Genomic DNA, 12,964 nt, shown 5'->3' with positions numbered 1-12,964 from the left:
CGTGCTGCTGGTCTCAGGGCTGTGATTCAGAACTATGACTGAAGCTAGATCTTATTTGCTGAGACATAACACTTCACTCTTTGGAGCTGCATGACCAGTACTAATTATTATTGAAGTAAATCACAAAACAAAATGCAGTTAAGTACAAATGCCCAAGTAGAGATTTTCTATTAAATCTAAGGTCATAGTCAAGTGTGAGTTTATTTTTAATGTTTCTTTTCCATATTTTTTAAAACTGTTCAATTAACCACCTAGCTACATCCATAATCCAAATTACCACTATGACTTTGACAGCTGGGAGTATCCTAAATGTAGATAATGAAGATCAAATAGATTACATGTCAAATAAATGAGATATAAAGGAAAACAAGTTAGACTCCTTTTCCTTTTATGCAAAAATGAAAAACATGCATCAAAACCATTTGAAACTCATACTGCTGTTTTTAGCTACAACACATATTTTTAAACAACATTTTGAAAATATGTCAAATTCTAAAACAACTAACTTCATTAAAGAACAACAACAACAATTTTTTTAGAAGAGAGAAACTTCGACTCTCCCTTGTTAAGCTTCACAGTACTTGGCTACATGTGTGTCCTCTCCTTAATTCTGTTCAAAATAACAAAAAGTGCTGCCCTATAAAAACTTACCAATATAAAATACATATCATTAAAAACAAACATAATTATGCTTTTATACAAAATGTTTTGAGAAATATACTTATTTAGTTAATGTGGAACTACCTTTCCCTCAGGAGCTAATAGCACAGTAATGCAGATAAAAAACACAATTGCATCACCTTGGAAATTTTATTAAGAACAACATAGTCACTAGTCTAATGGCATAAGTGAAAGTCACAAAAAATTTGTATGAATTGGTTGTTGACTCTACTATTGTTGTTAAGTGCTGTCAAGTCATCTGCAACTCATAGCGACCCTATGCACAGCAGAACAAAACACTGCCCGCTCCTGTGCCAGCCTCACAATCCTTGCAATACCTGAGCCTATTGTTGCAGCCACTGTGTCAGTCCATCTTGTTGAGGGACTTCCCCTTTTTTATTCACCCTCCACTTTACCAAGCATGATATCTTTCTCCAGGGAATGGTCTTTTCTGACACCATAACCGAAGTAGGTGAGACGGAGTCTAGCCATTCTCATTTCCAAGGAGCATTTTGGCTGCACTTCTTCAGAGACAGACCTGTTCGTTCTTTTAGCAGTCCATGGTACTCTCAGTATTCTTCACCAGCACTACAACTCAAAAGCATCAACTCTTCTTTGCTCTTCCTTAGTCATTGTCCTCCTCTCACAAGCATATGAGACAATTGAAAATACCATGACTTGGGTTAGGTGCATCTTAGTCTTCAAGGAAGTATCTGCTTTTCAGCACTTGAAACAGGTCTTTTGCAGCAGAATCGCCCAATGCACTATGTCATCTGATGTCCTGACTGCTGCTTCCATTGTTGTTGATTGTCGAACCAAGTAATATGAAGTCTTTGCCAACTTCAATCTTTTCTCCATTTATCATGATGCTGCTTATTGGTCCACACCAAAAAACCAAACTCACTGACATTGAGTCAATTTGACTCAGAGTGACCCTTCCTTGGATTTCTGAGGCAGTATGTCTACAGCAGGAGACTGCCCAGTATTCCTTCTGAGGAGTGGCTGGTGGGCTGTGAGGATTTTTGTTTTCTTTTTCTGTTGGTTAGTGTTAAACCCAATATGTCAGTGGAAGTTTCACATGCAAATAGTCTGTTTATTTATATTTTCTTTTGAATAAGTGAAATGGTTTAATTACTTTACCAAATATGTGTGTGTATGTGTATAAAATATATGATTCAATGTTAAATTGTTCTCATCAAGCTGTAGCCCAAGTTTATTATATCACTTTAAATGTAAAATTAGAAATGAATGTACATTTTCATTCCATTCTGCCATCAAGTCGGCATCATGAATGGATGTGTGTGATGTATTTGGCCAATAAACATAGTAAACCACACTTCGTAAAAGCTAAAGTTGTGTAATCTAATCTAGCTTGTGTAACTTGACAATTTTTCTATTTCCCATGTGGATAAGGAATCTAAGTCAGAACCTATTTTACTTTTATATCATGTGTCAATTGAGTATAAAAGTCCCGAACCTGAGAAATTGGTAAGAAAACATAATGGGCCATCATCTTATGATTTCATTCATCTGTGTGTGAGATTCAGTCAGAGATTTCTAACTCCATTTAATTACATAACACGCCAAAAAAAGTAGAGTCTTGTCATAAAAGGCTATGCAATAATAAAAGATTGTGTTAGTGTGCTTATCATCAGAGCTCTTCCAGAGATCCTGCCACTGAAACCTCAACTGACCCCATCAACAGGCAGGTGGCAGTTGATCGACTCAAAACAAAGTCACTGAAAAAATAATTTCAGTTACCAGAGTTTTGCTGCCCATGGTGTAGACAGAAGAGAGCAGAGGTCATCTGTCTTTCTGGATTTGCGTGCCAAGTAGTATTTACTTCTTGCTCTTATAAGGAATAAGGAAAGAGGCACTATTGGGAAACACTACAAAAACCCAGCCTCAAATTTCCATCAATATCAAGTAGGAAATTGTAGATGCAGGAGTTGAGGCTACTGTGCCTTTATCTTAGGGCTGTCTGGAGTTCCTATTAAAATGTAAATTTCACTGTTAGCCCTACTCTGGTGGTAGGGCCTAAGCCATTTGACTGCTAACCAGAAGGCTGGCGGTTCAAACCCACCAGCCACTCCTCAGAAGGAAGCCCGGGCAATCTACTTCCATAGAGATACTACCTCGGAAACCCAAGGAGGGGTCGTTATGAGTCAAATTGACTCGACAGTGATGAGTTTGGTTGTTTTTGGTTATTGTTGTTGTTGTTATTTGCCGTCGAGTCGCCCCCGACTCATAGCGACCCCTCCTTGGGTTTCCGAGGCAATATCACTACGGAAGTAGGATTGCCCAACCTTCCTTCCGAGGAGTGGCTGGTGGGTTTGAACCGCCAGCCTTCTGGTTAGCAGTCAAGTGCTTTAGCCACTATGCTACCAGAGCTCCCCGTTTTTGGTTATATAGCACCTTAATTAGCAGCACTACTTAGCAAGAAACTAGCATTAAAGAGAGGAGCAATGTCTGTAATGTGGAGTAAATGGGTGCTTAATAGGAAAAAAAAAAAAAAAAAACCTGACATCCAGTTGATTCCGACTCATAGTGACCCCCACTGAGTTTCCAAGGTGGTAAATCTTTACAGAAGTAGATGGCCCCTTCTTCCTTCTGGAAAGTTGCTTGTGGGTTTGAACCACCAACCTTTTGGTTAGCAGTTAAATGCCTTAGGCACTGCACCACCAGGGCTCAGTCAAGATCATTATTGTCAGTTGCCATCGAGTTGATTCTGACTCGTGGCAACCCCATGTGTGCTGTGTAGAAGTGTTTCATAGGGTGTTTAATGCCTGTGACCTTTTGGAAGCAGATTGCCATGGCTGTCTTCCAAGGTATCTCTTGGTGGATTAGGGAGGAAAAACTATTAGGAAATTTTCTGTGGTATAAACACCTCAGGTATTGGTCTCCCAACACAACCCATACCTAAGTTGCTAGCAAACTAGGAATTAAATGTTTAAAACCTGTTGGAAAAATTATTCTTTCCTTAAAATAACACTATCCTTATGGCTTCATGGTTCTTGGTCTTTCTTTCTTATATTCATGGTGCCAGTGTGTATGCTTCTCTTCATATAAAATGTCTCTAATGCTTTTTGGAAGACGAAGGTATATAAATAATAACCACTTTACTAGACTTATCATCATGCATTTTTTAATCTACTTTCAGCTCTTTGTCTGCTATAGACTGTGACCTATGTAGCTCAATAAGGCTCTTATCATTATTAGAAAGCTAAAAGAATTGTTCCTTTATATATTTATACCAGCACACTGTCCATGAAGAAACGGTGATGGTGATGCCTGAAGACATGCCTTTGGAAATTTCTTATGTGCCTTCTACTTATCTGACTGAGATCACTCATGTCACACAAGCCCTAGCCGAAGTGGAACAACTTCTTAATGCTCCTGACCTGTGTGCTAAAGATTTTGAAGATCTCTTTAAACAAGAGGAGTCTCTGAAGGTAAAAGCAAAACACTTTCATTCAGATTTTACGAGATGATCACGCTGATCCTTTTTGCTGCACCGTAGCAATTGACTTAAACTTGCACAGTGAAGGCATTTTGACTTACACAAGGAATTCTTACAAACACTTTAAAGGTTGCTGTGCTTTAGAATTCTGGGTTAAATTAGAAGAGAGTGTTTTATTACATTTTATGTTGAGAGATTTTGTAAAAACAAAAGTATACATAAAAACCATGGTTTCCACATTTATTCATGGCAGAGAGGTTTCTAAAGGAACAGTTTATTCCTAACCAATATGTTACTTTCTTTTCTCCCCAAAAGAGATATTAGGTGAACTTTTAAAACATATCTATTGTACCTTGGTTAAGTCTTATATTTTTCACTTATAATATTTATATTCCATTTCAAATGAATGTCAATAGCAATACTATCTTACATGGCATATAATCGTATTAAGTATAACATCGTGTCTTTAAAACTCCCAGCCAAAGGCTACCAACCAAATCTAGCTTCCTTTTCAAGCCACCAAAAGGAAGTTTCTGAATTCTAAACTAACACAAAACATAGTGAGGGAATAGGCTATGAAGTTTAGAAGACTGTGTCTGAAGATAAATGAATGTAGCGTGAAGAAAATGTACATCATAATGTGTGTCTCAAGATAATCTTTGAGATCATACATTTTATACTCAAAATGAAATATTATCGTATAACCAGAACTTGATATTTTCCAGTGCTAACAGCATAAGATTATAGAGAGAAGATGAGTGTGCTATCAGCAGCACCTATTAAGTAAAGTATTTTATATTCTAAATAATTTCTTGGGAGCTCATTCCATAGTACACATTTGTCTGCATGAAGATACAAATGGATAAAGCTAGTTGTTTGTTTTGGAAATTGGAGTTGCAATATCTTGAATGACTTGAGCTTAATATCTTACATTATATCCAATAAGCTATAAAATTACATACTAAAAATAAGAGGCACACTGATCTCTGGAACGAGTTTGCTCATTTCAGTATGGTGCTGTTTCTTATTCCCTTTGAAGTAGAAGTCAAGTCACTTATGACTGCAATGGAGAAAAGGTCCCAAATCAATTGATAAGAGAAGGCATGCCAGCATTCTTGTCATTATTCCCATTAAGTAATTACTCAGGACAGCAGAGTTTGCAAATTCAACATTGTCATTCAACATTTAAATCACTGCTAATGAGCTAGTATTCACTCCTGTCCATATTCTTGAACATACAGGTCATGAGAGCAGTGACACTGAATTTATTAAGTTGCTTATTGAATGTCTCTCTCTTCATACCTCTTAACCTAGTGTACCCCTGGCTAAATTCAGTGACCCTGAATTTATTAAGTTGCTTATTGAATGTCCCTCACTTCATACCTCTTAACCTGGTGTACCCCTGGCTCTACTCATATTTAATCATTTATTCATCCAGATATATTTAGTATTATTACAGGTGACACAAACGTTGATGTTATTGATTATTGTGGTCTGTAAGAAAGCGTTATTCCTCTTCAATTTAACTGGATTATTGAATCTTCATGAGATGCTGCTTTGGGCTTAGTTCCAGCTGATTCCCAACAGATCTCCTGCAGTAGGCATATGGGTTTCCTCCCTGTGTGGACTTTTTGAAAAGGATAGTTTTGATCTCAGTCTTTACAATGAATATGGATTTCCTCTTAAAGGCCTTCATCATTGTCGATATCCAGTAGTAAAAATAGAAAAGCTGTGCATAAAACATACAGCTGCTTGTTGGAAGGTTTGAAATTAAATTGTGGTTGATTTTATTCCTGACTGATTTGCATGAATCAAATTACAACTGTAGTAGTTATTGCAGTGGTTCAATGTACATATGTCTTGAAAATGCAATACAGCACAAATAATGTGTAGCAAGTTAAAATAATTATATTCTGAACAAAATATAACTAAAATAGCATGTATCATTTCCATAGATGTATTGAATTGGAAAGCAATTTAATCATTTTGACAAGGACTAAGCAGGTAAACAACTATTTACATATGAAAATCTTCATTTAATAACGAGTGCTCTAGCTAAGGAATAACTAGAGATAGATGAGAAACATATAGATAAGGACTATTTATTCATATTTCAAAGCAAATATTAGCATTATTAATCAAATTATTGTGATTGTTTATATACAAATTAATGCTATTCACTGGATTGGTATGATTAATTTTAAGAGTAGCATTTTCAAGAGTCTAATATTATAGGGAACTTGAACTTTATTTTTAAGAAAAAAAATGATTGCTTTAACAGAATTCTTTAAAATATAATTACTATGTTAAATAATCAAATCTTGCTTTAAAGTATCTCATTGAAAGTATGAACATAGAAATTTTTAGCATCACAAGTTTTAAGTTATCAGAAGTTTTTCCCCTGCGAGTTTTAAGTATTTGATATCTTGTCATGAAAGCAGAAATGATCCATGTAAGAGGTCCAATTGAAAATGTTTATCCTAATGCCTCCATACACTTGACTTTACTAAGACCGTCACTTCCATAGGTGTACGAGGTACCCTTGGGTCCTTGTCCATAGCCTCTCCTCACTGACCATTTCCTGTATGCTCACTGGTAGCAGCCCATTGCAAGCTCCTGTGACTGATTCTTTTCTCTCTCTAGTCATCAAAGCCCACAGGTTTCGAGGAGCTAAAGCTCTGCCCCCACAAATTTACCAGCAGCATCCAATCAATGACAGATGGGTTTTAGTGGATAACTTTGAAGCATGTTCTACACTGTGACCCAAAGATCCCCAGCAGGATTGAACCCCCTTTGCAAGCAGTAGAAACCTGCACTCTACTGGCTTCCTCCCCCTACCTTCTTCACCCCCTTACTAGGGCTTCCCAGGATCATCCCCAAATAAATAACTTGCTTGCACATTGTTCTCTGAGGATCTGCTTCTAGGGGAACTCAACTTAGGACAATTAGGGAAGAAAAAAAAAATGGCATCTATACTGTTCAGTCAGCACCTGAGAATAAAAGATTGGAAAATACTCATGCCATTTCATGTAGAATTCCACAGTGATACTGCTGCTCTCACCAAGAAGTTCTTCAGTTGTTCAACTAGGCCTTCATGTTGTTAAAGGTGAATTTGCAGGACCCCCCCCAAAAAAAAACATAAAAAATAAGAGAATAGTTTAGAGTAAGCATGGAAACTAGACTTCCCTTTCCTCAAACATGAAAATCAACTTTTAAATAGCACTTACTACACTTTAAGGAGCTCTGGTGTCTTAGCACCTAAGGCTTTGACTTAATGACTGCTAACCAGAAGGTCAGTGGTTCAAACCCACCAGCTGCTCTGTGGAAGGAAGATGGGGCAATCTACTTCTGTAAAGATTTACCACATCAGAAACCCAATGGGGGTCTCTCTGAGTTGGAATCAACTTGATGGCAGTGGGTTTTTGGTACTACACTTTAGTAGTTCTTCTGTCTACTCACCTATATTAACTCATTCATTCTTCCCTACAACTCTATGAATTATCTAAAATTATTATCCCCATTTTATAGCACCTCATGCACCAAATTAGAAGACACTTTCTTTCCATTCAAGGAGCTCTGGTAGGGCAATGATTAAGCACTTGGTTGCTAACCGAACAGTCAGCATTTTGAACCCACCAGCTGCTCAGTGGCAGAAAGATGTGGCAGTCTTCTTCTGTAAAAATTATAGGTTTGAAAACCCAATAGGACAGTTCTACTCTGTCCTACAGGGCCATTACAAGTAGGAATCCACTCAAGGGCAACGAGTTTTGTTTGTTTGTTTGTTTTGGCTTTTATAGATGGGAAAACTGAAGTGGTGTAAAGTAAAATAATTTCACAAAGTTGTCACAGCTAGTATTATTAGAGCAAGAGTTTCAGTCCAAACAATATAGTTGCAGAATCTGTGTTGCTAACCCTTAAATTACGCCACCATTCACAAGGCTGTTTCTAGTGTACTGTGTTAAGCATAGGTAGGGTGAATTCTAACAAAATAAGGTAGCGTACTGAGATCTGCCATGCTCAGTTTATGAGAAAGTATTCTGGCTTCTAATTCTAGGTGAATTCATTTGAGTTTTAAAAAAGATTCCGAAGAAGGAAGGAAGGGAGGAAGAAAAAAGGGAGGAGGGAAGAAAAAAGAAAGGAAGAAAAGAATAAAGTCAGGCATGGAGAATCTCCATTGTCTTATCTGAACTGATAATAACACTGATGATCTGTTTGAGATGGATAAAATGTACGTTCTTGGTAACCAAGAGGGTGAGGAGAAGTGCAGATGTATGTAGAAAACTCACAGATATTGGTAGGAGACTTGATGCTAATGTAGAATTTGGACAAGGTCAAGAAGCAAAGGCAATCCTAGTTCAACCTCAATAGCACTAGAAAGAGCTGTTAGTGAACTTAAAGGGAAAAAGATGGTGTGAAGCAAAGTTGTTTAACTAGTCTCTGGTTCAGCTTCTATGCATTGCTCTTGAAACCAAAAGTGAATTTTTAGGGCAAGTGCTAACGAAGGAGTGCCAATTCAGTCATTCAACAAATATTTATTAAGCTCTTACTATGTACCAGTCACTGTTACAAGTGCTTAAAAAACAATGAACAGAAATGATAGATCTCTGCTTGCATGTACCTTATATTTTAGCAGTGGGAGAGAGAATATAAACAAACAAACAAATAAAGTAAATATTAAATATGAAAGGTGAAACATGCTATGAAAAACTAAACAAAACACATAGGAGTCCTTGAGTGGTGCAAATGATTAACCAGCTTTAAATGTGCTTCAGAAGAAAGGCCTGGTGATCTACTTTTGAAAAGTCACCCATTAATGCATAGACAGGTGAGAAGAGCAGGTGGGGGTAGGTGAACAGGAACCCACCCTAGAACAAGGATAGATTCGGCTGAGGATGATGTTATATATGAACTTGTGATGCAAAATTAATCATATACATTATAGAAGCAACAAAAGACAGGGTTGGAGTAACTTCTCAGAGATAACCAAGCATCTTGTGTGAGAGAGATGAGGCCCGGTGAGGCATGGGGGCTTGGGAGCATGGTTTTGGGGTACATCATGCTCAATTGGCACACATAGTTCATAAAAATTTTGTTCTATAACATCATTTGGTGAGTAGCAACCGGGATCTTAAAAGCTTTTGAGTGGCCATCTAATATGAAACTATTGATTTGTCATCTGAAGCAAAGAAGAGTGAAGTAGATCAAAGTCATCTGGAAACAATTAGTTCAAAGATAAGAAGGACCACGAGAACCTCAGCCTCTATGACCCGAGATCGGAAGAACTAGATGGTGCCTGACTACTGATGCCAACCCCTCAGAAGAGGATCAAATCTGGAGATCATGGACGGAGTAGGAGGAAAAATGTGGAACAAAATTCAAAAACACAAAAATGACTAGAATTGCTGGACAGAGAGAGACTGGGGGAAACCCGAGACTATGGCCCCGGGTTACCCTTCAGGCCTAGAAATGGACTCACTTCCATGGATTGGCTCTCAGTCCAACAGTAGAAAGACCTACATACAGAACACCTACCCCAGGTTGATGCACCCACCTACTCTATGGAGATGCACTTCTTGGATCAATCAACCATGAGACACCAGAGGGGTAGCACTCACATAGAGGGAAAGCTGGACAGACAGGAATTCATGGATGAGAAGGGCACAGGGAGGGGGTGGTCATGGGGGGAAGAGGGGAGGAGAGTTTTTTATGGTTGGGGACGATAATAGGGCCCATGAAATCAGATGTGTGTTGAATGTAAAACAAGCTGGCTATGTAGATCTGTACCCAAAGCACAATAAAAACTTAAAACAAAAACGGAAAGAAAACCCTACAGAACACAGTTCTACTCTGATGCACATGGGCTTCCCTTGAGTCTTAGTTCGCTGGACAGCAACTGAAAAATTCAGATAAAGGACATTAGAACTATCAAGGAGGAGGGGTTAGTTGGAAATGCAAGAAGTGAGATTGCAGTGTTAAATAGGGTGGAAAGGTTGAGCAAAGGTGTGAAGAAAGTGAGGAAGTCAGTCTTGGTATCTGGGAAGAGGAAATTGTCGGCTCAAAGACCAAAGGCAGGAGTGTGTCTAATTTTTTTTCAAGTAACAGAAAGTAGGCCAGTGTGATTGGCAGTGAACAATCCAGGGGAAGTTTGTAGGAAATAAACTCCAATGGGCAGTGGAAGTCCAGATTGTGGAGGGCCTGGGAGACCAATGTGAAGGCTTTGACTTTCACTCTGACTGAGATGGAAGCCACTATAGGGTTTTGAGCAAAGGAGTGGCATGGTCTGATTTATGTTTTAAAACATCATACTGGCTGCTAGGTTAACAGTAGAACTATAGGGAATCAAGAATAGAAGCAAGGAGGGAGAACAATTGCCTAGGGTTGGAGCCAGATGATTGTGAGGGATTGTCAGATTCTGGAAATACAGAGACAATGGGCTTTTATCTGTATTTGCACAGAAACTTGAGTATGTGTATATAACAGACTCATTTTCAGAAATCTGAGGCTGTTAGGTGAATTTATGTGTCCTGTGAACTTGGCAGAGAATCCCTTGGGAGATGTGATATTTCTACTTACTGATATCTTTGTCTTCCATATTCCAGTCTTCCCTTGAATCAGAGGCAAATGTATTAAAAGCAGAGATCTTAACACCTTGATCAAGTTCTTTCTCCTTTGGGATATATTTTATAACAGTTAAACAATTATTCAAATGAAGACAAAACTTAAGCCACGAGCAAACTGATTGTTGTTCTATTCTGGCATCAGGGAAATTAGACAGTAGTATAAATATGAACAAAATGTTTTCAATAAAAGAAAATAATGTGCTTATCATAATACAAGGGCACACTATATAAAGGGTTGGGTTTTTCACCAGTTTAATAACATTACAACCAAAAAATATTTCAATTATTCTAAATTAAATAACTAATCATGGATCATATAAAAATCTCAAGGCATTTAGGTCCTTAATCCATCTTGAATTTGTTTTTGTGTATGGTGTGAGGCATGGATCCTATTTTCTTTTTTTGCATGTGGAAATCCAATTTTCACAGCACTATTTATTGAAGGAGAGCTCTGGTGGCATAGTGCTTAAGGCATTTGACTGCTAATCAGAAGGCTGGATGTTCAAACCCACTAGCCACCCTTCAGAAGGAAGGTTGGGCAATCTACTTCTGTAGAGAGACTGCCTCAGAAGCCCAAGGAAGGGTCACTATGAGTCGGATCCGACTCGATGGAAGTGCGTTTTTATTTATTAAAGAGACTATTCTTTCCCCCATTGAATGGATTTAGCACCCTTGTCAAAATTCAATTGATCATAGATGTATTGGTTTATTTCTGGACTCTCAATTCTTCTCCACTGGTCTTTGTGTCTATTGTTATACTAGTACAAGGCTGTTTTGATTGCTGTGACTGTTTAGTATATTTTTAAATCAGGAAGTGTGAGTCCTCCTACTTTGTTTTCTCTTTCAACATTGCTTTAGCTGTTAGGGACCTCTTGCCATTCCATATAAAGTTGACAATTGATTTTTTAGTAAAGAAGGTTGTTGGAAATTTTATCAAGATTGCATTAAATCTGTAGATTGCTTTAGGTAGTATTTGCATCTTAACAATATTAAGTCTTCCGGTTCATGAACATGGAACATCTTTCCATTTATTTAAGTCTTCTTTAATCTTTTTTCAGCAGTTTTTTATAGTTTTCATTGTATAAGTCCTTCACATCCCTGGTTAGATTTATTCCTAAGTATTTTATTCTCTTAAATGCAATTGTAAATGGAATTGTTTCCCTAATTTCCCTTTCAGATTTCTCATTGCTGATGTATAGAAGTCCAACTGATTTTTGCTTGTTGACCTTGAACCTTGATACTTTGCTAAATTCCTTTATTATCTCTAGAAATCATCCTGTAGACTCTGGGACTTTAAATATGTATACTCATATTGTCCATGAATAGAGATAATGTTACTTCTTTTTTCCTATCTGAACATTTTTTACTTCTTTTTCATTTCATTACTCTGACTAGGACTTCTAATACATATTGAATAGAAGTAATGAGAACAGGCACCTTTGTTTTATTCTCAAGTTTAAGGGGAAAGCTCTCAGTCTTTCTCCATTAAGTATAATGTTGGCTGTTTGGTTTTAATATGTGTCATGAACCACATTGAGGAATTTCCCTTTTATTCCAATCCTCCTTAGAATTTTCATCAGGAAAGGGTGATAGATTTTATAAAATGTTTCTTTCTTCATCTGCAGAGATGATCATGTGGTCCTTTTCCTTTGTACTCTTCATGTGGTATATTTTGCTGATTGATTTTCTAATGTTAAATCATCCTTCCATTCCTGGAATTAATCCCATTTGGTCATGATGTATTATTATTTTAATATACTATTAAATTCTCTTTGCTAATATTTTGTTGAGGATTTTTGCATCTATATTCATTAGAGATATTGCCCTGTAGTTTTCTTTTCTTGTGGTTTCTTTGTCTGGTTTAAGTATCACGGTTATATTTGCTTCATAGAATGAATTACAGAGTATTCTCTTCTGCTTTATCTTATGAACAGGTTAAACAAATTCAAAATAGATTAAGGACCTCCTTGTGCAGACTAAAACCATAATATCCTTAGAAGAACAAGCAGGCCTAGCTCTTAACAATGGTTTATCTAATATAATAAACACACAGATGCACACACACACACACAAGACAAAATAAATAAATGGTACCTCATAAAAATTAACAACTTTTGTCCTTCAAAATACTTTTCCCAAAAAGTGAAAAGACTAGCTACCAACTGGGAGAATATATTTGGATACCATATTGTGATAGTTGAAGATGTGTCAACTTGGCTGGACT

At 37.2% G+C, this 12,964-nt stretch overlaps 1 protein-coding gene across 1 annotated transcript in view; it reads left to right on the top strand.

The window, feature by feature from the left end:
* Window positions 1-12,964, top strand: part of LOC103201376 (dystrophin-like) — a 2,052,823-nt gene that overhangs the window by 417,322 nt on the left and 1,622,537 nt on the right. The window contains exon 30 of the mRNA XM_042781676.1: window positions 3,918-4,112. Coding sequence (XP_042637610.1) covers window positions 3,918-4,112 — 195 coding nt within the window. The remainder of the gene's footprint in view (window positions 1-3,917; window positions 4,113-12,964) is intronic.

The sequence above is a fragment of the Orycteropus afer genome, unplaced genomic scaffold, assembly GCF_000298275.1.
Source record: "Orycteropus afer afer isolate SDZICR_OR568_19922 unplaced genomic scaffold, OryAfe1.0 scaffold00148, whole genome shotgun sequence".
NCBI classification, from domain to species: Eukaryota; Metazoa; Chordata; class Mammalia; order Tubulidentata; family Orycteropodidae; genus Orycteropus; species Orycteropus afer.
The sequence above is the reverse complement of the archived record's forward strand: the minus strand, read 5'-3'. Positions and strand labels throughout refer to the sequence as shown.